Source organism: Bombyx mandarina, chromosome 11 (assembly GCF_030267445.1).
Source record: "Bombyx mandarina strain Sakado chromosome 11, ASM3026744v2".
In the NCBI taxonomy this organism is placed as follows: Eukaryota; Metazoa; Arthropoda; class Insecta; order Lepidoptera; family Bombycidae; genus Bombyx; species Bombyx mandarina.
The window spans coordinates 15,660,570-15,684,594 of NC_143218.1; the positions used below are offsets into that span (position 1 = coordinate 15,660,570).

General features: G+C 37.2%; 1 protein-coding gene across 6 annotated transcripts in view; it reads left to right on the forward strand.

Annotated features, from left to right (window-relative positions):
* The window catches only part of LOC114241396 (tyrosine-protein phosphatase Lar), a 437,676-nt gene that overhangs the window by 196,442 nt on the left and 217,209 nt on the right, over window positions 1-24,025 (forward strand). For all 6 annotated transcript variants that reach the window (XM_089731076.1, XM_089731078.1, XM_089731077.1 and 3 more), the window contains exon 3: window positions 16,474-16,582. In XM_089731076.1, coding sequence (XP_089587202.1) covers window positions 16,474-16,582 — 109 coding nt within the window. The remainder of the gene's footprint in view (window positions 1-16,473; window positions 16,583-24,025) is intronic.

Here is a 24,025-nt window from a genome sequence, read left to right on the forward strand (position 1 = left end):
CTGATACGTTCTCCCCATCAGTTTCTGTTTAGTAAGGGTTGCCCTGTATGGTAATTGATTTTCCCCTCGGGCCATATCGAAGCTCAGTTTTGATCGTTTCAATATTATTTTTTTCCACTTGACATCAATATCGTTTGGTGATATTTGTATAAAAAAATCTAGATAACTTCATTTTTTCTTTATTCTAATTGTTCTTCTTTAAAAGATTTTCATATTTCCTTATTTGTCTAGATGAGTACAGCCATCTTAATCTTTTTAACGTGTCTGGCGGCAGAAACGATTTTGCTTGAATACCTACAATTGTTCTCAAAACTTACATAGTGTTTGTCTTTCAAAAGACTCTTTATTTGTTTTATTTATATTTCCTTCAGCCATCTAGTCTTTGACTAGCTAAAGATCAGTAATTATGGATTCAAGATAAGAATTTAATAAAACCATTAGGTATATATCGACCCTTGAAAGGTAAACGTGACTAAGCGACAATGCGTGAACTTTACAGTAGACTAATTTAAAGTTGAAATACCCGAAAACAAAATTTATTTTAACGAATCTAGCTGTAGTAGAATCTAGCTAGTAGCTGTAGGATTGAAATGATTTTAATAGACCTGGAAATATATTTTTTTCGCGCATCGAATATGGTTATTGCTTATCATTTATGTACAAAGCAGTTATTGTCGCTTAGTCACTTTTGCCTTTCAAGCGTCGATATGCACCTCGAGCTAAATATAGCACCGTTACAACTTTGTAACATAAAAGGGGCGCAAGTAAAAACTTAGCCAGTTGCCCTCGATTCCACACTACAGCCCTATTCCTCAGCTCGTTACGGCTGAACTTGGTTCATTTACACAGCACTGTTATCGGAACCGTAATGCAAACACTAATACTAAATTAACGAACACACAGACAGAGCACGTATGTTAGTAAATCAACTGGCACCCGCCCGCTGAGGCACGTAGCTGCAATCTGCACAATTTTATGATTTATACTGCAGTAGAATTAGACTGTCCTTGGTTCTTATTTAATATTATAATACGGGATGATTTTTGTAGGCGCGTTTAAATATGTCATCACGATTTAATCAAACGCTTATTAACTGGTTTGAGTTTAATAAACTAAGGCCAAATGATCTCACATAAAATAACTTTCGGCTATTAATTAGCGGTAATTGATTGACGAAAGCTTTTCTATAAACATTAGTAGTTTTCATTTTCATTACAAGTGAGATTTCACTCTTATTGAGATCAGCAGAAAATTCACTATAGTTTGTCTATGAGGTTCGGTGCCCTTCCTAAGGCTTGGGAGCCTGTGGTATATCCTTCGTGAGATCATCGTAAATAAAAAATGCCATCGCGTTTCATTCAAATCACGAATGGAGCAATAAATCGAATCGAAATATCCACCCTGAAGTGACCGGCTTGGTTTACTGGCCACAATCACTTTTATGTGTCGCGATCCATTGGCCGGATCCACCCGAAATCCAAACGAGTAATTCCCAGTCAAAACTCGCGCTAGTTCCCGCCCATTAATTGTCAAAGTTCTGGAACGGATCCCCGGGCGACCGGAGCGATATCAAGCGTGTGTTGAATAAACTTTGCGGGAATTATCGCGTATGCCGTGAAGAAGCCCATTTGTATTAGGAATAAATCTTGCAGTAGCGTCGGCCTCCTGTGCCATGTCAGATACATCGATGCCAAGTTTGTGTTACTTAGCGGTCTATGTGATTGTTAAGTTGTTGCATAAAAGTCGTTAGTAAACACAATATTGGATCGATTTACTTGAAGTCAACGATCCACAAAACTTCTCACAATAATAGATGAGGGCGTTTTTCTCCTTCTATACGAGGGAGATGGAAAAATGGAAAGGAAGATCTAAGCTTATCTAACAATAATACTAGGTCAAGTAGCTGTGACTGGGAGTTTGATCAATCGCTTGACTCATCACATGACAATAGACTCGAGTTTTTTCACTAGTCGAGTGACCAACTTCAGGGCCTATCTGATGATAAGCTCCAGACGATAGTACCTTCTGAAGGAGACTCATATTGCCCCGGACCACCACTAATATGCCTCCTGAAATATGCATAAGAAACCAGTAAATATTATATTTAGAAAATACTTGTACGAATATTGTATTAAATATTGCATCATATATCTATTCTATTTCAATTTGCCCATAATAATATTATCACACAATTCAAAACATAAACAAAACGTTATTATGATTCGAAAAAACAATAAAGACATTTGATTGACCTATATCTGTATGTTAGTTTAACTTAGTTAATTACATCGCTTTCGGGGTCATTTAGTATAATGTTATTCGCCATTTTGGGAATGGCAAGTGAGATCTGTTTGAAACTTAGTCCCAACTTAGTCGTCCTAAGTCGCTTAAAGGGAAACTTTGATGTTTGCAACTCAACATTACTGTTAAATTTAGCATTCGTCTAAATAAGGATGATGAAGCTACCAGGAAACCAAGGCTCATTTAATTTTTAAGGCACCACTTTTACTGGTGGTAGGACCTCTTGTGAGTCCGCACGGGTAGGTACCACCGCCCCGCCTATTTCTGCCGTGAAGCAGTAATGCGTTTCGGTTTGAAGGGTGGGGCAGCCGTTGTGACTATACTGAGACCTTAGAACTATATCTCAAGGTGTGTGGCGCATTTACGTTGTAAATGTCTATGGGCTCCAGTAACCACTTAACATCAGGTGGGCTGTGAGCTCGTCCACACAGCTAAGCAATAATAAAAAAAAAAAAAAAAAACCTACGATTTGGCTAGGAAATGAGCTCCCCTTGACGATGTTTCCAGTGTTATGACGTTTGAAGGGAGTCGTCAGCCGTAGGCAGCGGCTTATCTATATTGTGTAGTGTATATAGTATTATTAGAGTTCATAATTGAGTAACAATTTTCCATTAGATTGGTCGTTATCTTTCTGTCTGTTTTTTTTCTGAAAAATAAAAGTTACTGGTAATTACGATGAAAAAATTCTGGAGTTTGGAAAAAACTTACTCCCATCATAACAAAAGCGTTTTAAAATTGACTTTACAATATACGAAAATAATATTGACTAAGACAGCAACCTTTTTTGTGACTGACTCGGTGGAGCAGTAGTTTGCGCCATTGACTGTTGCGCCAAGGGTCATAGGTTCGATTCCCATATCGGGCAAACATTCGTGTGATGAACACGTTTGTTTTGCTCTTTGGGTGCTTATTATCCATATACATATTATTATGTATTTATTTAAAAAAAAGGTACCTAAGTTCGTCTCTGGTTACTAAATTAGGGCTAGATGACCGTGCGTCATTCGATTTTGTTCCAGGTAATTATTTTTTTTTTTTTAATAAACCAGACATATTTCTTTACTTCATTACTTCTCTCTATTTAATTACCTCTTTAAGCAAACAGTAGATTCTGAATTTTGATATGAACATGTTGTTAGTTATCCTCGTGATGTTTTTAGATATGCTTGCTATGCAAATCCTTTTAATAAACTACCTACAATATTCGGAATGAAAATGTGCAAAAAAAAAAAAAGTGTGTGTGTCCGCTCCGACGCACGACTGGAGTTTACTGGATATAAAAAATTAAACGAAACAATACGAGAAATAGTTCTATATTACGACAACACGATACACAACAGATTATTAACAAATTAACGAGACACAAAACAAACGACTAACAAATATATGAAAATACAATAATGAGAGAAACGCGCGATCAGTACGAGGCTTTGTGGCGGACTGCCGGCGCAGCAGCCCGGCGTCACCTGCGATAACGCGGCCGCGCGTTGGCTCCTGATTGGCGCGCGCACGCATCACGCAATCAGGAGCCAATCAGGCGCATAAAGCATTTCGTGTGACATGCTAGGCGCATAACGCATTTCGTGTGACATGCTAGTACGATTTTGGTCCCCATAATTTTCATACCCCGGGCCTATATATGTAAATCGATTCTAAAGGAGTAAACTCCAATAAGAAAAATATTGAACACGTGACAAACAGTACGTGGAAAATTAACATCCTAAATTACAATCTAATGCCTAAGTTATTTGGCGCATAATTAGAATAATAACTTGTCTATTCAAACATTCGATAAGTGGCTCAACAACGTGAAGCTAAATAATGTTGCATCTCTTGACAATAAGATTCAATCTTGCTTAACTATAGCCCTTATAGGCAGAAAAGACGATGAAGGAATGACGCGGCATTTGGTAATTAGTTTAATCCCACGGTGATAAAACATTTTACGAATATCTAATCGAAAGAGAGTGACTATGAAGACGTTTGCGTATGAATGGTGGGTCCTCATTGTAATGACAAAGATCTCATCTACGTCGGTCTTAATTAATCATTGTGTTCTGATTAACATTCGTCGTTGAAGCGATGCGGCGAATTTACATCCAGATGGAATAGTTTAATTATTTAGATCGAGTTTCCGGAGTTTTGCGGCGTTGATGTCGAATAAACATCCGTTAATAAGCACTTGCACAGAAACGTTTCGGGGAAGCCCCGTAGTTTTGATTTGCATTATAATTAGACTACATTTTGGAATAGCATATAATGTTCATTAATATGTGAGATACACGTATTCCTTTCCCACATTTTACAGGTTAAGCTATACGTTTTGCATACGGTATAGCGTAACCGAAAGGGGAAGAATTAGATAATGTACCTTCACTCTCACATAAGCGGGAAACAGCAAGTTGCAAGATTTTTTTATTGCTCAGATAGATAGTGAGTGGTGTTACTGGAGCCTATAGACATCTACAACGTAAATGCGCCACCCACCTTAAGACATAGTTTCTAAGGTCTCAGTATAGTTACAAAGGCTGCCCTACCCTTCAAACCTGGTACCTAGCCGTGTGGACTCACAAGAGGTCCTACCACCAGTAAGACATGTAAGACATGTTTTTTTTTTAATTATTTAATAATATGTGACGTCACAGTCTAAGACGAGCGGGAAGTTAACTAAGTTTCACAAAATTGAGGAATTCTCATGTCCCATTGAATGAAAATGCGTAGATTAAAATTGTACGTCGACGATTCTAAGTTTTATAACTTCACAACCACCCTTGTATTTTCAATACTATTTGCCGTTGGAAGTTAAAGTACAAAAGCTATGCAACTATTAACCACTACTGACTCTTTAATGGCGATGCTAAGTTTCAGTGAACAAAGTTGGAGCAAAAAACCATTGATACACATAACTCTTTCGACCCATGAAATATGTTGGTTCTTTCGAAACTATAAGGGAACTATATTAAAAGCTGAAAGGACAAAACTTTTCCCCGTCTTCAGAACCCTTCGTACGAAGTTATTCGCACAGGAATCTCACTTTCCCCTAATATAATAGACATTATGAAGTTGACGGAGTTGTTTCTCAATGACCCCTCTGCTCCACATGTCCTGCAATGAAGGGTTAAGGATACATTCCTAACCTTACAGCAAAAACGTTTCTCTGAATGCAATGTATTTGCTTTGAAACTCTTTACTTTTGGCGTGACAACGTCTTATAATTCGATGGAGCCGACTGCACGCACGAAAAAACATGACTCATGCGGCGTTACCTCGCTCTAAAGCGTTCCATTTAAGGCTTGAAGTGCAAGCGAGAGCGCGCAACGAGCGACAAAGAGGCACAATCGGCCTCCGCGTTCGGCAGCGTTCGACATCTGTCTCTCTCCTACTTGAGTGAGCGATGCATCCGCGTGAACAGCTGCTATACAATAATACATTTACATGTTTCCGTCAAGTATGAAGTTCAGTGAAAAGTGAATGTGGTGTCAATTCGATGCCTCCAATGAACATTATGCTAACTCCAAATTCGTAGGTTTACAGGAGGAGCGCTTAACGAAAAAAGTTGATAAAATCTTTATTATTGCAGATATATTTATGGTTTTTTCTTGTGTAACTAGCTGATTTACTCTTGCTTCAAACCCCATCAATAATGATTTGTAATACTTTTAAAATAGTAAAGCGATTTGCGTGAAAAACGAAAATTTCAAAATTTTGATTAAAGTAGTGTTCATTGGAGGCATCGAATTGTTTATAGCAACGATAATTAAAAAATTAAACCATTCCATCAGTATTTTCTTATGACGTTGTCACGTTCAACTATCGTCAGTAAACCTACTTTACAGATAACCGTTTTTTTCTATTCTTACAGTTTCGTACGTAACATTCAAATCTATTAACATTTGACAACAATTATTCGGAGAGTACGCAGAGGAAAACAACATTTACGCTTAGTTTCATAGATTCGAAAACTGCTTGACCCACTTCGTTGTTTATTCGCCGTGGTCAGTTTGTGTCCACATTATTGGACTAATGAAACGCCCCTAGAGTTTCGTACGTTTCAAGTTTGGATTGAAATGTTCTCGGATTCCATGCGGTAGCCTGTATTGTTTTGTAGTTTTCTGCCAATACATGTGACTTCAATGCTCTACCTCTATAATTCTTATATTTTGATTTGATCTCATTGGCAAGACCAATTAAAATACCATGTTATCTAAGACATTAAAAAATAGATATGAGGTAAGTACTTAATTCGATTCTAAAACTTACAAAGATATTTTGTTTACTTACCCATTTGAATCGATCCTAAAATGAGGCCGTCAACACAAAAGTGGCGTAAGCTTACCATAGTTATTATGGAGCAATGAGGTTTAAGTTTTCATGAATTTGAATTTGATTTGGCAAAAAAACAATACGCGCAAAAATAATGTTTACAAAGTCATCTGTTATCTACGGGTGAAACTATGGATAGGCCGGTTTTGAATCAAAATTTATTATACATATCTGTATATACAAAAATGAATTGCTGTTCGTTAGTCTCGCTAAAACTCAAGAACGGCTGGACCGATTTGGCTAATTTTGGTCTTGAATTATTTGTAGAAGTCCAGAGAAGCTTTAAAATGTATATAAATATGAAAATGCTCGGAATTAAATAAAAATAACAATTTTGTTTTTCGTTTGATGTGTTCCCCGTCGGACGGATTCCTTTTGTTTGTTTTAAGTTTATTTTATACAAAAGTTTAGGTCTTTTATTTCTCGATTGAAACACTACGAAGTCTGCTGGGTCAACTAGCTTTAAATAAATTGCAATATTTTGCGCTGACGCCTTCAAATATACAAATAACATTCGCGTACGCTTAAGGAAACTTAGCGCTGTATGAGACCAAACAAATTTGTATTATAAAATAAAACGGACGATTCATTGCATCGCATTCGCTATGTGTTCCCCGAACGGATATTGAATTTTCACAACGTTCGCATTATGTATTACTTTTTTATTTATGTGTTGCACTTAAATCGGCCTTGTTTGCTGACAGGAAATTAATAGAGCTGCTATATTTATTTCGTGTTTATTAAATGTGTGAGTAATGTTCGGTTATGATAACAGTTGGTTATATATTGGGCACGTTTTTTGTTATTGCTTCGATGGCTGGACGAGCTCACAGCCCACCTGGTGTTAAGTGGTTACTGGAGCCCATACACATCTTTTTTTTTTTTTATTGCTTAGGTGGGTGGACGAGCTCACAACCATAACGTAAATGCGCCACCCACATTGAGATATAAGTACTAAGGTCTCAGTATAATTACAACGGCTGCCCCACCCTTCAAACTGAAACACGTTACTAGGTGGTACCTACCCGTGCGCACTCACTAGAGGTCCTACCACCAGTAAAAAGAGTGTTACTTGAAGCACTCAACATCATCCAAGATTCTATATTAATACCGGGTGTAAGAGGTGTGGCGGTAGCCATCACAGAACAAAATATATTTGACAGATGCCTGAATCTCGCTTACGACATTTTCAAGATGAGCTTGCATATATACTGTTTGCTTTTACTTTGCATGTATTACATGCATAGTCAACCGAGCAATATCACTCGCTCGGTGGAAGATCTTCCATCGGTCGCTTATACCTACAGAGGGCTCTAGAAACTGAAATATGTTCGAGATTCGTCAATGTATTTTTATCGTGGGAATGTAACTATTGAATTCACAATAACACCCCGGATTCCGAATACCAAATTACTTTCGAATGACTGCTTCGGTGGTACAGTAATTAACGCCCCTGAATATTGCGTTGAAGGTCGTGGGTTCGGCTCCCACATCGCGAAACACTGTGTGATGAACAGGCTTGTTTGCTCTTTGTCTGGCTGTTTATTATTTACTTAAATATGTATTTATTTAAACAAAAAGTACCTAAGTTCATCTCTGGTTATTAAATTAAGGCCGGATGACCATGCGTCATTTAATTTTGTTCCAGGTTATTATTGTTATTATTATTTTTAATAAACCAGACATATTTCAGACATAGACGTTCACTTTTAAATACCTGTTTAAGCATACAGTAGATTCTGAATTTTGATATGAACATGTTGTTAGTTATGTTACACATATATATTAAACCGTATATAAGTATGTTTGTAAGTCTCTGATACCTATAACACAGGGAAACTCAAATCGGATCACATCGGGCGGATGACAGTGCGTGATTAGATACCAATAAAAAAAAAATCCCTTAGAGTACAAGGCTTAATAGTCAAAGTAACTAAATCAACGAATCGATCAATGCAAAGAGCGTAATGTTTCGAAGATAACTCAGGAGTACAATGACCTTCAATGAAATCTGGATTGTAGAATAGCAGAGGCGGGACAGACTATGCAAACAGACTATAAACTGATATCGACCGGGCACGTTCCGAGAATAAACCGCTTTAAACGTTCCAGCTTACGACCCATAACTGTTTCTTTGTTTTCATTAGATATGCCCCTTTGGATTGAGAGATATTGCACACAGTGCGGATACTTCACGTTTTCTTTTTGTTGAAAATTATTTGAAAATCATAATAAGTAGCGTTAAAATGATATTAATTTTTAGGAAAACAGTATTGAAGTTAGTTATAAAATAACTATCTATATATTAATACGTGAAGAAAAAACTTTGTACCCCTTTTTACGAAAATTGCGCGGACGGAGGACTATAAAATTTCCCACACTTATAGAGAATATAGAGAAGGACTGCAGAATGCTATTATTTTTTTAATTATGCATAAAAAATACATTAAATCAATAAAAAAACATTACACACCCTACCCTACCTACACTATGTTTTTGACATTCACACACACACATACACGCATATATACTCTTTTGTTTATTGTCAAACTTTTGTTATTACTTAAAGTCTGTGGTCAAATTGAGAATAGGTCAATATTGTCTTTAGTGTAGTCTTGGCGAAATCTGTGATTATAGAAATAGAAAAAGTCTTTGACAAAACGATCATAATAATGTTCAAACTTATAATTTCAATTAATTATAGTCGAAGTTCGACTACCTAGGGACCACTAGTAAGGGTTAATGTTTGAAAGATGTACGGAGGTGTTAGTGTGTAATGAAAAAAAATGCGTTCGCTCTCTTCGCCTGTCCGGAATCGACGTCAGTGTCTACGAAAACTGTATTAAAAGTATTGGAAGTAATGGAATTAAAAATAAAAACGCGAGATTAAACCTTGACTAAATGCATTACTAAATGCCGCCACCTATCTTGAGACATAGGCTCTAAGCCTCAGTTTTACAGTACAACGATTGCCCCACCCTTCAAACCGAAATGCATTACTGCTTCCCGCCAGTGTAGACGGGTTCGGGGTCCAATACTGTGTGGGATAACAAGACACCCCAACCAATAAATGTAATAAGTAAATAGGTTATTTCTTTAAATTATGTAATGGTAGGTCCTTACCGTATATCTAATAGCTGCAGTAGCATGCATCTCAATGTTTTAATTCAAACATATGATTGGCTAAACCTTCCTCAGCGTAATATTTTTACTTAAAAGTCAATTTATGAATTTATAAATTGAATCAGTTATTAAAAATTATTATACAATTTCATTTTCTCAAATGATTAGATGTATATAATTGTGGCTACAAGGAATTCCATCGCCCTATACACAAATTCCACATCTCAGAATTTTTAAATCAAGTGCGCATTAAACATTATTATTTACTTTATAATCAAGTCCCTCGATGATTATATGTTTTGCTGAAATATTAATAACCCTATTCTTACAGTAAAACACATCGCTATTGTAAATAATGTGTGGTAAGTGTGTGGTATTTCAAATGAAAATCTTAACAGTAGTCAAAGGGTTTTCAGTATTTAAGTTTGACGTAACATATTTGGGCGAACGTTCTGCTACGCGAGGCTTCATTTCAGCTTGAATCGAAATTGACTGACAAACCATAGGTCTCGAAAGGTGAAAATTGAGCAACATTGTGATTCTTCTTTATCTGTTTTTTGTTTTATTTATTAACAAAGAACACGTGAACAAACAATTTGTTCGATAAAAAACAATTTGTTCGATAAATTCCGTAAAAAAAAACTTCAGAGGTGTCAAGGGACACCCGGATGGAACGAAGTTCCTTTCGATTAATTAGTGAAGGAATTGTAATTTTTTTTTTAAGTTATAATAATAAATTACGGCATTATGAAGAAGAAAAAAACAATACTATGAACTAAATTACTATTGTTGAAACGCTATCTCGAGAAACTGTACTCATTACGCGGACCAATCGGATACGAGCAATGTCACGCGATAAGCGCCTACACGTTGATTGGTCAGAATGACGGATCTAAAAAGTGTCGTGACAACTTTTCGTAAGAATTTTTTCCGTCTAGCCCCCTTTCACAACGCGCGATAAGGAACTTCGTTCCAAAATCCGCAGAAATAAACCGCTGTTTATTGTCAGTGTCACTGTACGCAACAAGTTGCACCGGTATTCCGTCAGCATTGCAAAATGATTGTACCGTTTAGGCATGACTTGCGCAGATATAGTTTCCGAAAGGACCAATTGATTGTCAATTGATTGTTTATATTTTAAAATTTATGTTTGAGTTTTCTCCCAAAATCTTCTATTAAATGAGACTCGAATACTATAATGACATTAGCCATTAACCAACTACAGTAGTACAGTAAGCTTATAAATTATAGAAATTTATTATTATTGTACAACACAAAACACATGCGATCTTCATACCCACTTTCTCGTAACAAACGTGTTTTTCGCGAACAACACAAGATGAGAGCAGTACGTACAATTCTTGCAACGTACGCTTTACAGTTCGGTAAACGATTTGCTTAGTCAACATTGCGTTTGAAAACTACGCGTGTTCGCAGTTGTGTGCCTACGAACCGCAGCCTAAATGGATGTGTACGTAAATCAATCGGTTATTCGGCGGCGTGATCAAGCCGCGTCATCGAATCACGCTAGTCTGTGCGCCCGTGTAAAAGTACCTCGTGTTTTCTGCTTACATTCCGAAAACAGTTCGCAGTCGATCGATAGTTTGATGACTACGGTAACTGGCTCCGTCTGCTGACGTTCTAAATCGAAATAGCGTAACGGAAATTCCAATGGGAGAAGCCCTTGGAATCTATCGGTATGCTTTTTTTTTTATTGCTTAGATGGGTGGACGAGCTCACAGCCCATCTGGTGTTAGGTGGTTACCGGAGCCCATAGACATCTACAATGTAAATCCGCCACCCGTCTTGAGATATAAGTTCTAAGATCTGAGTATAGTTACAACGGCTGCTCCACGCATTACTGCTTCACTGCAAAAATAGGCAGGGCGGTGGTACCTACCCGTGCGGACTCACAAGAGATCCTACCACCAGTAAAATGTAAGTAATTAAATAAGTAAAAGTAAGTAAATGCCAAAGTTTGCCTAACTAAACGAACTAAGTAATTTCTGTAAATTGAACCTTATTCCTGGTTCCTCGCAATATTTATGTAATTTCGCGTCACTACAACATAATGTTAGTGACGGGATTCCGTTGAGCAAAACAAACGAGCAATGCCGTCAACTGTGCCGCTAATCCGTCTCGTCACCGGCGGCATTATCGCGGCTCGACAAATACGCGAAAATATCGTTAATTTGTACGATGACGTCACCGGGATCAGCGCATGTATTGGCGGGCTTAGGTCGACATCGTCGTGTATTTGAATTTTCGAAAATTTGATGCTCAGTAAAATTGTTATCGGCGGCGGAAAAGCTAATAAGGTGTAATACCGCCAAGATTACCGATTTCATATACCGCCAAGATTACCGATTTCATTGCATTTAAGTTGCTTCCAATTTAAATAATAATTTCTTCATTATATTAATTTTTTTTAATGATTCTGTAACAGCTTTAAGTTTATTATTAAATTGTATAATTAGTTAAAATGGAAGTTAAAATTATAATTATACATTCATAGATTCCGACATTTGTATTTTTTCTCTATCCTATTTCTGCAATGAATTACTAACGAATTTCGAACACAAGATTCGAATGGGACCGTATTGAATTAACAATATTCCAAATTGTTCGGGGAGTGATGATCGAGGACATGTAGAGGTCATCATATTTCACTTAGAGGCTTCAGATTTCGAAGAGAAATTGCTTTTTTAATTCATAAAAGTGCTTATGAAATTCCTCAACGTTTGGAAGTTTATTTCAATTGGCAAAAAGTAACGAAAAAAGAATAAATAAATGAATATTTTAATAATAATTATTATTTTTTACTGGGGGACTGGTGTTTTACTGGATCTTTTTGAGTCCACAGGGGTAGATACCACCACCCCGCCTATTTCTTGCGTTTAATGCGTTTCGGTTTGAAAGATAGGGCAGCCGTTGTAACTATACTGAGACCTTAGAACTTATAACTCAAGGTGGGTGGCGCATTTACGCTGTAGATATCTATGGGCTCCAGTAACCACTTCACACCAGGAGGGCTGTGGGCTCGTCCATTCATCTAAGCAATAAAAAAAGACCAGCATCCATTATTACTTATTAAATTATGTAAGCACACATAAAATAGGATGCTATTCTCTAATTACGTCATACCCTGACATGACAGTAACAGAGTAAGTCATGCGATTAGCACTATTAAATGATTTGACTGCGATTTAAGCGGTGCCTAATGACAGTTTATAACGATACATATACTCGTAGTAGTGACTACAAACGATGGCTTGTGTAGTTTGTCGTTTACAACGTCACTAAATAGACAATTTACATCGGTAATTAGGCTATATTACGCGGTACTTAACAAATTTTCATAGTGATTCGTGTTGTGGTGTCGTAGATTAGAAAATCATCACACGTCCTTCACATGTCCGATATGTCTTTCTTCAAACGAGGCTTGTGGAGAGTATTAGTAAATAAGGATCCCTATGTACGAACAAAAATCAATTTTCTTAAATGGGATTTTGTATTAGCGAGATTCAGAAATTTGTCAACTAGTCCATTTGCAAGAGCTATATTGGTAAAAATACATGTAGGCAGCGGCTTGGCTCTGCCCCTGGCATTGCTGAAGTCCATGGGCGATGGTAACCATCACCATCAGGTGGGCGGTAAGCTCGTCTGCCTACAAAGGCAATAAAAAAAAACCATCTCTTCCCGGTGTCGTAAAGTGTTTCTCCGGAAAATAGATACGCTCCTTGAGTATTATATCAGCATATTTATATGAGAAGGCCGAGTACCGAAAACCTTGATTATTAGACCACACGGATCCAAAAATCCTGTGTTCGAAATTTTGATAGGGACATTAAAAAAAAAAATAGTTTGAATTAAACTAAATCGTACTCACTACATCAATTATTATTCACGATCATCTTACATCAATCCACGAATTATTCTAAATCGAGTGTTTTATATTTATACTAACTGACCCGGCAGACTTCGTAGTGCCTCAATCGATAAATAAAAGACCTAAACTTTTGTATAAAATAAACTTAAAACAAACAAAAGGAATCCGTCCGACGGAAAAATGTAAAAACAAACAATTTTGTTTTTATATAATTCCGAGCATTTTCATATTTATTCACCTTTTAAACCTTCTCTGGACTTCCACGAATAATTCAAGAACAAAATTAGCCAAATCGGTCCAGCCGTTCTCGAGTTTTAGCGAGACTAACGAACAGCAATTCATTTTTATATATTTGTATGAAGCTGTTAATGCTATCGCACTCAACGACCGTTTGCAATAAACATTAACACCCGTCACAATACCAGTTAAAAGTTGGAAATAGAATCCGCCGGATGTCGCAGCCGGAGTTTGCGACTAAGAATCGTTAGTAAGTTAATTAAGATTGAAATTTGATTAACCGTTTCCGAGTTTGGGCGTGATAAATGATTATGGTACTGCCTCAAGATCTTTCTAAGCTTGTGCCTATGTGTGTTTCATTATTTTAATGTTGGTTTAGTTTGATATACTTAAAAATGCTTAGTTCCAAAATCTTGAATCGGTGAATGCAAAGGGCATTTTTGCAGCATTGTTGATAAATTTGTAATTCAGGTATGATTGTTAGTAATTTATAAGAAAACATGTATAGATTATCTTACATGGTACCTTATTCTGAAAATCTATTCCATGTAGTGAAATTTGCATTGAGAAAAATTTAACAACATTTTCCGTAAGTTTCCTTCAAGCTGAATTCCAAAATGGCCGCCACACTTTCGCGCCATAAAATTATTCGAAATTTACTTTGAGTGGCTGTCGTTTAAGCTGCAAAACTTTAGGATAGTTAAATTTGACAGGAGTTAAACATTAGCTGAAGACCGACGCTGAGTAAGCTTTAAATTCTTAAACGTCAAGAGAGGCTATGGCTTTTAGCGAAAATGCGTATTATTTAAGAGTTTCGCTACGTTCAAACTCAGACTTCTATTAACTATTTCAATTATTTTTTTAAGGATCTTGTAATTACTATTGCAAAGCAAGCATCATATCATTAAAAACCTGATAAATATAAATTATTTCATATTTAGGATCTCATTTATGGATATGTATGTATATATTCCGGTATTCCGAGCAAGATATTTTAGAGTAGGAAGTTAGTATTGACACAGCTCGTATCCCTGTTACTCATGCTTAAAAACTTTGAAACATATCTCAGTAGTGTTGTGAACAAAGATTTCGCATCGATATCAATGATTTGTTTCGATTTACCTCATAGATTATGTAGCATTATGAGCCTTATTTTGATACACCTATTGACTTCATTTAAAATATATCACATTATTGATTTATTTTCAGTTTTATACATACTAAAATGTTGTCCGAATAACAAAGTTAATGATCAAAAATTTAACAAATAAAGAATGAGCCGAAAGCAGTAAATATTACGTCCGCAAACCGATTCGAGTCGGTTCATGCAAATGGCTTTATTCGGAGCATCAACGGTCACACCTGGTCCGGCCTTATTGAAGTTATAAGTTGTGCAAACTGCTACACGGCACCTCTCGACCTTACTATTCTAAATTTAGTTCGCTATATCTGTCTCCGTCGGCGATATTACATTCGACTGTATTCTTTCATACCGAATTCTTTAGATATATTTGAAAGGAATCTAATTTTGAAACTGGAATTTGTGTGTTCCAAAACTTATTTAGTGGAAACAAAACGAAGCGGATCCCAATGTTTTGCGAAATCATATCATTTTATTTTAATAACATATACTTACGATGTCGCGAATAAACTCATAGTACTGGCAATTCACCTTCCGTTATCGAAGATTCCTCTTTGGTACGCTTTTAAGCAATTTCCCATAAATAATTTTGCAATTTGAAATTAAAATCTAGTTCAACGGATTTCGCTCATTCATCTGTTTCTTGCCTTTGCATCTGTTCTGTCTTCACTCCCACCCCACTCCTAAATGCACACCGCTTCGTGCTCATCACTCTTTTTAGGATTATTATACAAGCACAGACATGTAGAAAAAAAACATGTATGTCATTAAATATCTGAAATATATATCAGAAATGCGCATTCCTTTTCCGTTCTTTTGTTTGGTCTCACAACGGAGATCAGTCATGGTCACGTACCAACTTCATTTTATTTCACAGATGCGAAACCAGGGGAGCGAAGCATATGATTTCAGCACCAAACAATAAAAAATGTGTTTGATTGAAGAAATATATAGTGTCGATTGTGAAAGGCGAACGTTAGAGTGCAGTGTGTCCCAAAAAAAGTGCAGTTGAGAGTAACAAAACAGGAGCATATAACAATGGAATATGGTTGAAATTCGTCCACAGCGACTCGAAGACTGTGCTTCCTAAAATGCTGTCGCATAATTTATTCCTCGCTTGAAATCCTCTATCGAACCAACGAAACGATCCTACTTAATTGTTGTATATATATTTTAGATATAGGTTTCAAAAATTTTCATCGTTGTCTACGTGTTTACTCGTAGGATAAATAAAAAAAAAAAAAATTATTTAATCATCGAAGCGGTTGTCGTATTTTTGTGATAAATAAATTATTAATTTAATCATAATTAAGTGGCAAAACTCGGTTGTGATGTGCATAGTGTGTAAGCTGTATCGTAAGTAATGTTAAGTTCGATTTGGTGGAGGGAAGGTCCCGCGCAGGTCGCGCGGTGATGCTTGCTGACAAGGGTACGTGTTTTCACGTGGTGTTTGGCGCAGGCGCGGCCCGGCGCCGGTAAGATGCGAGAGCGACGTCAGGCGCAATATCGCACGGTCGCTCTACTGTTTGCCTGCCTTCTCTTCCTCAATTGTCAAGTCGACGCCGCCGGTAAGTTATATTTCAGTTTTATTCACTCTAACTTAGCCATCTTTCGCAAACCTGTACGCTGCTACCCTAAGAGGCTATTCAAGCTAGGCGCGCGTAGGTGAGCTCACGGGCTCAACCTGATAGAATTTGCTCACACTAGCCCTAGCAAGAGCAGTGCTTCGCAGAATCTATCATCAGATCGGAATCTAGCAATCAAAACCGTAACGTCGAAAATACCGTTTTATAAAATCAGCTTTACCGTAATAAATGTAAAGTTCTTTTTGAAAAAACGAATTCTGATATCCAAATATATTGACTTGATCACTCAAATACTCGGTTATCAACAGTACAATGTATCTTCACAAACCTCTTATGAGTCTCGCATGTTAAGCTAAAATATGTTTTAAGTTCTGAAAGTAATAAAAATGTAAAAAAGAACTGACGAAGTAACTACATCGAAAATAATAGCGATACGCATTAAGGTCATTGTAATTACCTACAGTTGGACGCGATTCCATGAAAACAGCATTGTCGCCTTTATATTCATGTAAACAAATTTATTCTGTGGGATAACGAGTCTACTGTCATTGGATTTCTTTACGATTTTAGTTAATAAAAAAACGTTATTAATTTGAAAAATGCAAACTTCGACGGCGTATGATCTGTCTATTTTATTTTCTACAATAATTAATTAATAATTTTATATGTATATGTCGCGTTAAGCTCTTTCCGATTATCACCTGTGTCCTCGTGGCCAGTCATTTGTAGGTTAGACTCTAAATAAGAATACAATTAAATAATAGTAGACTAGAAACTCGGTGATCTCAGAGATGCGTGCGACCGCAATGGTGCCTCCAAAGAGAATGCCTCTTCTCTAAAATGACTGTCTAGTAATCCCACCGTCATAGACTAACTCTTCAAATGTCACACGGTCATCCACTGATTCACTGACACTTGCCATACATCATTGTCTATTGAACGAGTCCATAACAAGTCTACCCATAAACAATTACGATCGCAGCGCCATCTCCGATTCCACCCAAGTAATTAACCTAATGTCTCCAATCTAATATATCACAGCTATTTCCACTGATGCTCCGATATATATATATGTAAATAATATATTTTTATTTACAATAATCATCACTCATAGCGATGTCTTTTAATTTGATAGCGAAATAATAGGGAGATTATACTCATTAGAATCGTCTTAACATGGTAACCGACAGGACAATGAAGGCTTAAAATAAACAAGAATCACAGGAATAATGCTTTATGCATCCTCTTTTCAATTTTTTTAGTGTACAGACTAGTGGACTAGCTCACTGTCTGGGGTTATATGGCACAGGGAGTCCATTAAAGTTACCTTGAGAAATGAGTTCTAAGTCTTATTTGCACACAGAATATCCTTTCAAAATGAAACACGTGAATGTTTCGTCGCAGTAATATATTGCTATTACGGGGAACTCACTCATAGCGATGCCTTTTACTTTGATAGCGAAATAATAGGGAGATTATACTCATTACAATTGTCTAACATGGCAACCGATAGGACAATGAAGGCTTAAAGTAGACAAGAATCACAGTAATAATACTTTATGTATCATTTTTTCAATTTTTTTAGTGCACCGACGAGTGAACTAGCTCACTGTCTAGGGTTATATGGCACTCCGAGTCCATTGAAATCATCTTGCGAAATGAGTTCTAATTTTTATTTGCACAAAGAATATCCTTTCAAAATGAAACTCGTGAATGTTTCGTCGCAGAAATAGATAGGGCGGTGGTACCTATTTGTGTGATTTTAATTCGTACAGACAAGCAGTAATTAAGTAAATTATATTTTTTGCGGTTTTAATATTTATAACACGATGATATTTCTTAATTGTTAAAGTCATTGGTGGTCAATGAAATACGTACACAACGTATTTCATTAGAACAAATCCAATGATACAAGCTTATCAGACTTGAACATATCAGCTTAGCTTTTGAAGTCGTCGTGGCCTAAAGGATAAGACATCCGGTGCATTCGTATCTAGCGATGCAACGGTGTTCGAATCCCGCAGGCAGGTACCAATTTTTCCAATGAAATACGTACTTAACAAATGTTCACGATTGACTTCCACGGCGAAGGAATAACATCGTGTAATAAAAAATCAAACCCTCAAAATTATAATTTGCGTAATTACTGTAGGTAGGACCTTTTGTGAGCCCGCACGGGTAGGTACCACCGCCCTGCTTATTTCTGCCGTGAAGCAGTAATGCGTTTCGATTTGAAGGGTGAGGCAGCCGTTGTAACTATACTGAGACTTTAGAACTCAAATCTCTAGGTGGGTGGCGCATTTACGTTGTAGATGTCTATGGGCTCCAGTAACCACTTAACACCAGGTGGACTGTGAGCTCGTCTACCCATCTAAGCAATAAAAAAAACACGATACGGATACATTAAGCGTCATTCCTTTGAGCCCCGTCTACTTCAAATCGTTAAATTGGTCACTATTTAACACGTTTAATAAGCCCCATATGCCCATATGCGGCAGTCATACCCGTGTTCTTTCGCTCGAAATGAGAGGCGACTATGTCCAGATTTCTATGGGCATGAATAATACGCACTGGCTGAAAGACTTACAAATATGGTCCCGCAATCAGCGTGCTAAATCAATTATAGCCGTGTATATTTTGCGTACGATAACGGTGATAACATATTCTCGTGATGACGATACAAAAATTACGAGAGAATAAAACGTCGTTAAAAATTAAGGGAAAAACACAAACACACACACACACACACAACCACTTAAACTCGATCCTCGAACTTTTTCATTTTCGTACATCGCCCCTTCATATTCGGTCATCATTAACATACAAGGATCGTAGGGTTCAAATTAACATAAAAGTGAGAAGCGAGGAGCCCCTACAACCCTTCGCGAGTTATGTGGCCGTTGCTTTATGAAAATGAGACGTAAAAACGTTTTTACGAGACCGAATAAAACAGCTTTTCATGTTAAATGTTGTTATGAGTGTGCACCATGACTTGACTGAGTTCATATAATTGCCGGGTTTGATTTAGATGATTTTTTGTTGAGCGAATTATTTATGATATTGAATGTTTATGTTCGAGAATTCGTGTATACTGCGGAGTGAGGTCCTGTAATATTATTATGTTAATTTGACATTGACTCTGCGCTCCCTTTAGTATATGAGGCCGTCAGTACAAAAGTGGCCTAAGCTTAACATAGTTAGTATGGAGGCGATTAGGTTTGAATTTTCATGAATTTGAATTTGAGTAGGCAAAAAAACAATACACGCAAAAATAATGCTTACAAAGCTGTCTGTTATCTATTGGTGAAACTATGGATAGGCCGGTTTTGCATCAAAATTTATTATATTTTAAATAAATTCCAATATACGTCGTATAAGCTTGAATATAAAAAAATTGTGAGTTAGACCACTTTTGCTCTGATGGCCTCATATACGACAAGGTTTTGTGAGGCTTAAAATAATATATCACAGCTTATGTACAAAAAGTTTTTTTAGTTGGAAATATAATACGCGGTGTTCGTAATTCTGTACATTACCACTAAGGGCTTTTAGTCTTAGAACGTTTTTGTTCCTATAGACGATATTTTAATTCGGCTAATAAAATACTGACACGTTTCAGTAATCACTTTGATTAAATGTGTGTTTTCCGTTCTTTAAAGTTTCCTATAAGTCATTTGCGCTCTTGGCAGAGTGGTCATAGTCATCAGTTCGGGTGGTGGTGCGCTTTACAAGACGTCGCTATTCCTCCCGTAACATGATTCTCCTTGTGTACTCGTTGACGGGACCATTTAGAGCTGACTTTATTTGGTCGGTTCATCTTAAAGGTCAACGGTCACCTGCCGCGCGGTTTCGTACCCTCAATCATGCCTTAAACTACAAGGCGCTTGACTGAGTCGTTACCCACCCCATCGCGAAACATATCCGAAGAAAGTGTATGCGACCTAGAACGATGGAGGATAGACGCGGCTTGATTGCTGGCTTTAAAGTTTACGTAAATACAACGGTCTTTGTAATTGCACAGAATACAAAAAAGCCACTATCGACATCAAGATGGAAACAACCGAAACATTTATATACTTATTGTTGTTCTTAAACTGTTATGGCGGACGTTAGAAACACTTGGCGGCGGCGATTTGCATAAGCCAGCGGCGACTGGAGCGATAAAACCGGCTCGACTTATGGCGCAATTAATGAACCCGAATGATACAACGCGCCTCGGATTACGGTTTTTCTTGAACCCTTCCGTGTTGTTTTAATGAATTAAACAAACAGGATGTGCCGGTTAATTTTTGATGCCTCCACGCTTCGTGCCACCAGTACAGTCGTGCGCGAAATTTGACACACGTGGAAAATAAACTTTCACTTAGTTTCACTGCTTTGGTTATTTGATTTTGGGAAGCATAGAGGGATTTTGTTTTTCGCGATCACAGCTCAAAAAGCGTCGCGCAAATCAAATTCTCATTCAAAAATTCTAGCTTATTGGATATTAATACAAAGAAATAGGAATCGTAAATTTATCGAACTATGAACTTTGTCTCTGACGTGAAGAGTTCGTTTTGCTTTGTAACACATCGGTATAAGTAAAAAAGATTTCGTATTAGACGTCTTTACGACACCCCGAAAATATATTACGAACGTGACTATCCGTCGTTCACGATTACATCGCGAATCGATTCGAAGAATTCCGGCCGAGCGCGAACTCGACTGTTTGCATTCCCAATTTTAATTCGTATCTGTCTAACGCTTGAACTTGATACATCACACAAACTAGCGACGACGAACTTCTAGCTCGCACAATTTAAGATATATACATATTTTTAACTTTACCCTGTTCAGGGACGATATTTTTAAAGTACTTACATCTATTGTTGATCGAAGACTTACATACAAAAGACACAAGTTTAATTTATTCTTTATTGCGATTTTTTCATTATACATTGAAAATGATTGGATAAGTAAAAACAAAAATTACAAAAATAGTTAATATTCATTATTATGTGCCAATGTCACTGAAATAATTATATAAAATATGATTCAATTCTAAAAACGTATCCTAGTTTTTTGCTTTATGATGGTTGAATTTGACAAATGTTTTTTTATTTTTTTATTGCTTTGATAATTGGACTAGCTCACAGCCCACCTGGTGTTAAGTGGTAGCTGAAGCCCATAGACATCTACAACGTAAATGCCACCATCCATCTTAAGAGATATGAGTTTTAAGGTTTCAAGTATAGTTACAACGGCTACCCAACCCTTCAAACCGAACCGCATTACTGATTCACGGCAGAATTAAGCAGGACGGTGGTGCCTACCCTTGCGGACTCATAAGAGGTCCTACCACCAGTGAATTGTTCAACGGTTATTAGATTAGTATAATGAAGTTAATGAAATAAAGCCCAATTACACGTAGAGATGAAAGATGATGATGATGCACATAGAACTGAAAGAAGTCGTCGTGGCCTAAAGGATAAGGCGGTGAGTTCGTATCGAGCGGTACGACTATGTCGGAGTTCAAATCCCGCAGACATGTTCCAATTTTTCTAATGAAATACGTACTTTGAATACCTTTCACGATGAAGGATTCACATTGTGATTTGTGTAATAAAAAAAAATTGAATTATAACTATATAATTGAGACATAGACCTCAACGGATAATAATAATTGTAATAAACTAATTAGAAACAAACTTAAAAGCATTAACGAGTGCCTTCGCAGATCCATTCAAGGCATTTTTGTCTTCAGCAGTTTGTAAAATCTTATTTTCAGTACATACGTACTGAATACGTCACTCATTAAACATCCCAGGTTCATCCATTTAGACGGCTGGTTACAAATCACGGTTTCGGAGAGCCACAAACGACGCCGCCACGTGTCCCCCAGTACCCGAGGACATAATCTAAATGCTAATATATCTACGTCAACGATACGGTTTGACGTGTCCGCTTCCCTCTCTCTCTCTCTCTCTCAATTTCTCTGTCTTTCTCTCGATAGCGCAAATGTAAGGGAATTGCGTTCCTTAAACATGCGTTTTGTATCCCTCTTTCTCTCTCTCTCTCTTTCTCTCGATAGCGCAAATGTGAGGGAATTGCGTTCCCTAAACATGCGTTTTGTATTGCTTCGTACTTTACTGCAATCAGAATGACTTGATTAACGTTGACCGTCATTATTTTAACCGACTTAAATAAATAAGGATGCTCCCAATTGTGCTTCCTTTTTTTATGGGTCTCATATTAACCTATTTGTATGATTTTTGTTTTTATTAGAAACGTGGTGTTTCTCGATTTAAATTTAATAAAGATCTGATTCTTAGTTTTTGAGTTCTTCTTAATGATGTATATTTGATTGACTTCGATTACATTCATTAAATTCTCGTTTGATTTCGTTCGATCATATGGGGTCTTCTGTGTGAGTCTTGGTTCAGACAATATGGGGTTTAGATCCGTTACCGGAATGATTATGTCCAATTTCACACACACAGCAATTTATTACATAAAAACGATCAGAAGGAGAAAAGCGACAAGCACAAGCACAGTTGAATAGTTTACAGCAAACAGTAAGAAAAAGTCCAGGCAAAGAAGGAGACGTAAAACTATACACACTAAACATTCAACATAAACTTAGTCAATCGAGACAGGCGTGTGCGAGTAAATGTGACGTGAGCTTCGCGGTCAGAGGTCTGCGGACGACTGGCGCAGGAAACTGCGACGGCGCACCTCGCGCCGTTCACACAAAGACTTGTGAACTACGCAATCATGTGTAAGTCACCACACCACTCCCCCTCAGAGACCACCTCAGGATGGGCGATAGTAGTCTGGAAATGTGACTTTTCTACCCGATCTTGTTCTGTGAGACGAGCGCGGCGATTCCAGACTTTCTTTTTCATCATAGAGTTGCTTAGGTATTTTTTCTGTGTTGCTATCTAATAAGTAAGCTGGTTTGATCCTGTCTATGGAAACGTTGATCTCTTTTCCGTTTATTAACAGCTTGTACACTTTGTTGTCTCTGTTAATAACTTTGTAGGGGCCTTTATACGCCGGTTGAAATCCACGTTTGACTGCGTCTTCTCTGACGAATACGTGCGAGCAAGATGCAAGATCTTTGTAGATAAATATCTTCTGGGTAGAATGATGTGATGTTGGGACTGGCTGTAAATTGCTGGCAAATGACCTGATGCGGGCTGAAAAATCAGTTATATCCGTGTCATGCTTGTCAGTTTTATGACCAAAAAATTCTCCTGGTAGGCGCAGGGGTTCACCATATAGTAATTCGGCTGACGAGCACTGAATGTCCTCCTTAAAAGCACTTCTTATGCCGAGGAGCACGATTGGTAAAGTTTCGGTCCAGTTGATGTCGGCATGACATGTAATAGCAGCCTTCAGCTGCCGATGAAACCTTTCAATGAGACCATTGCATTGAGGATGGTA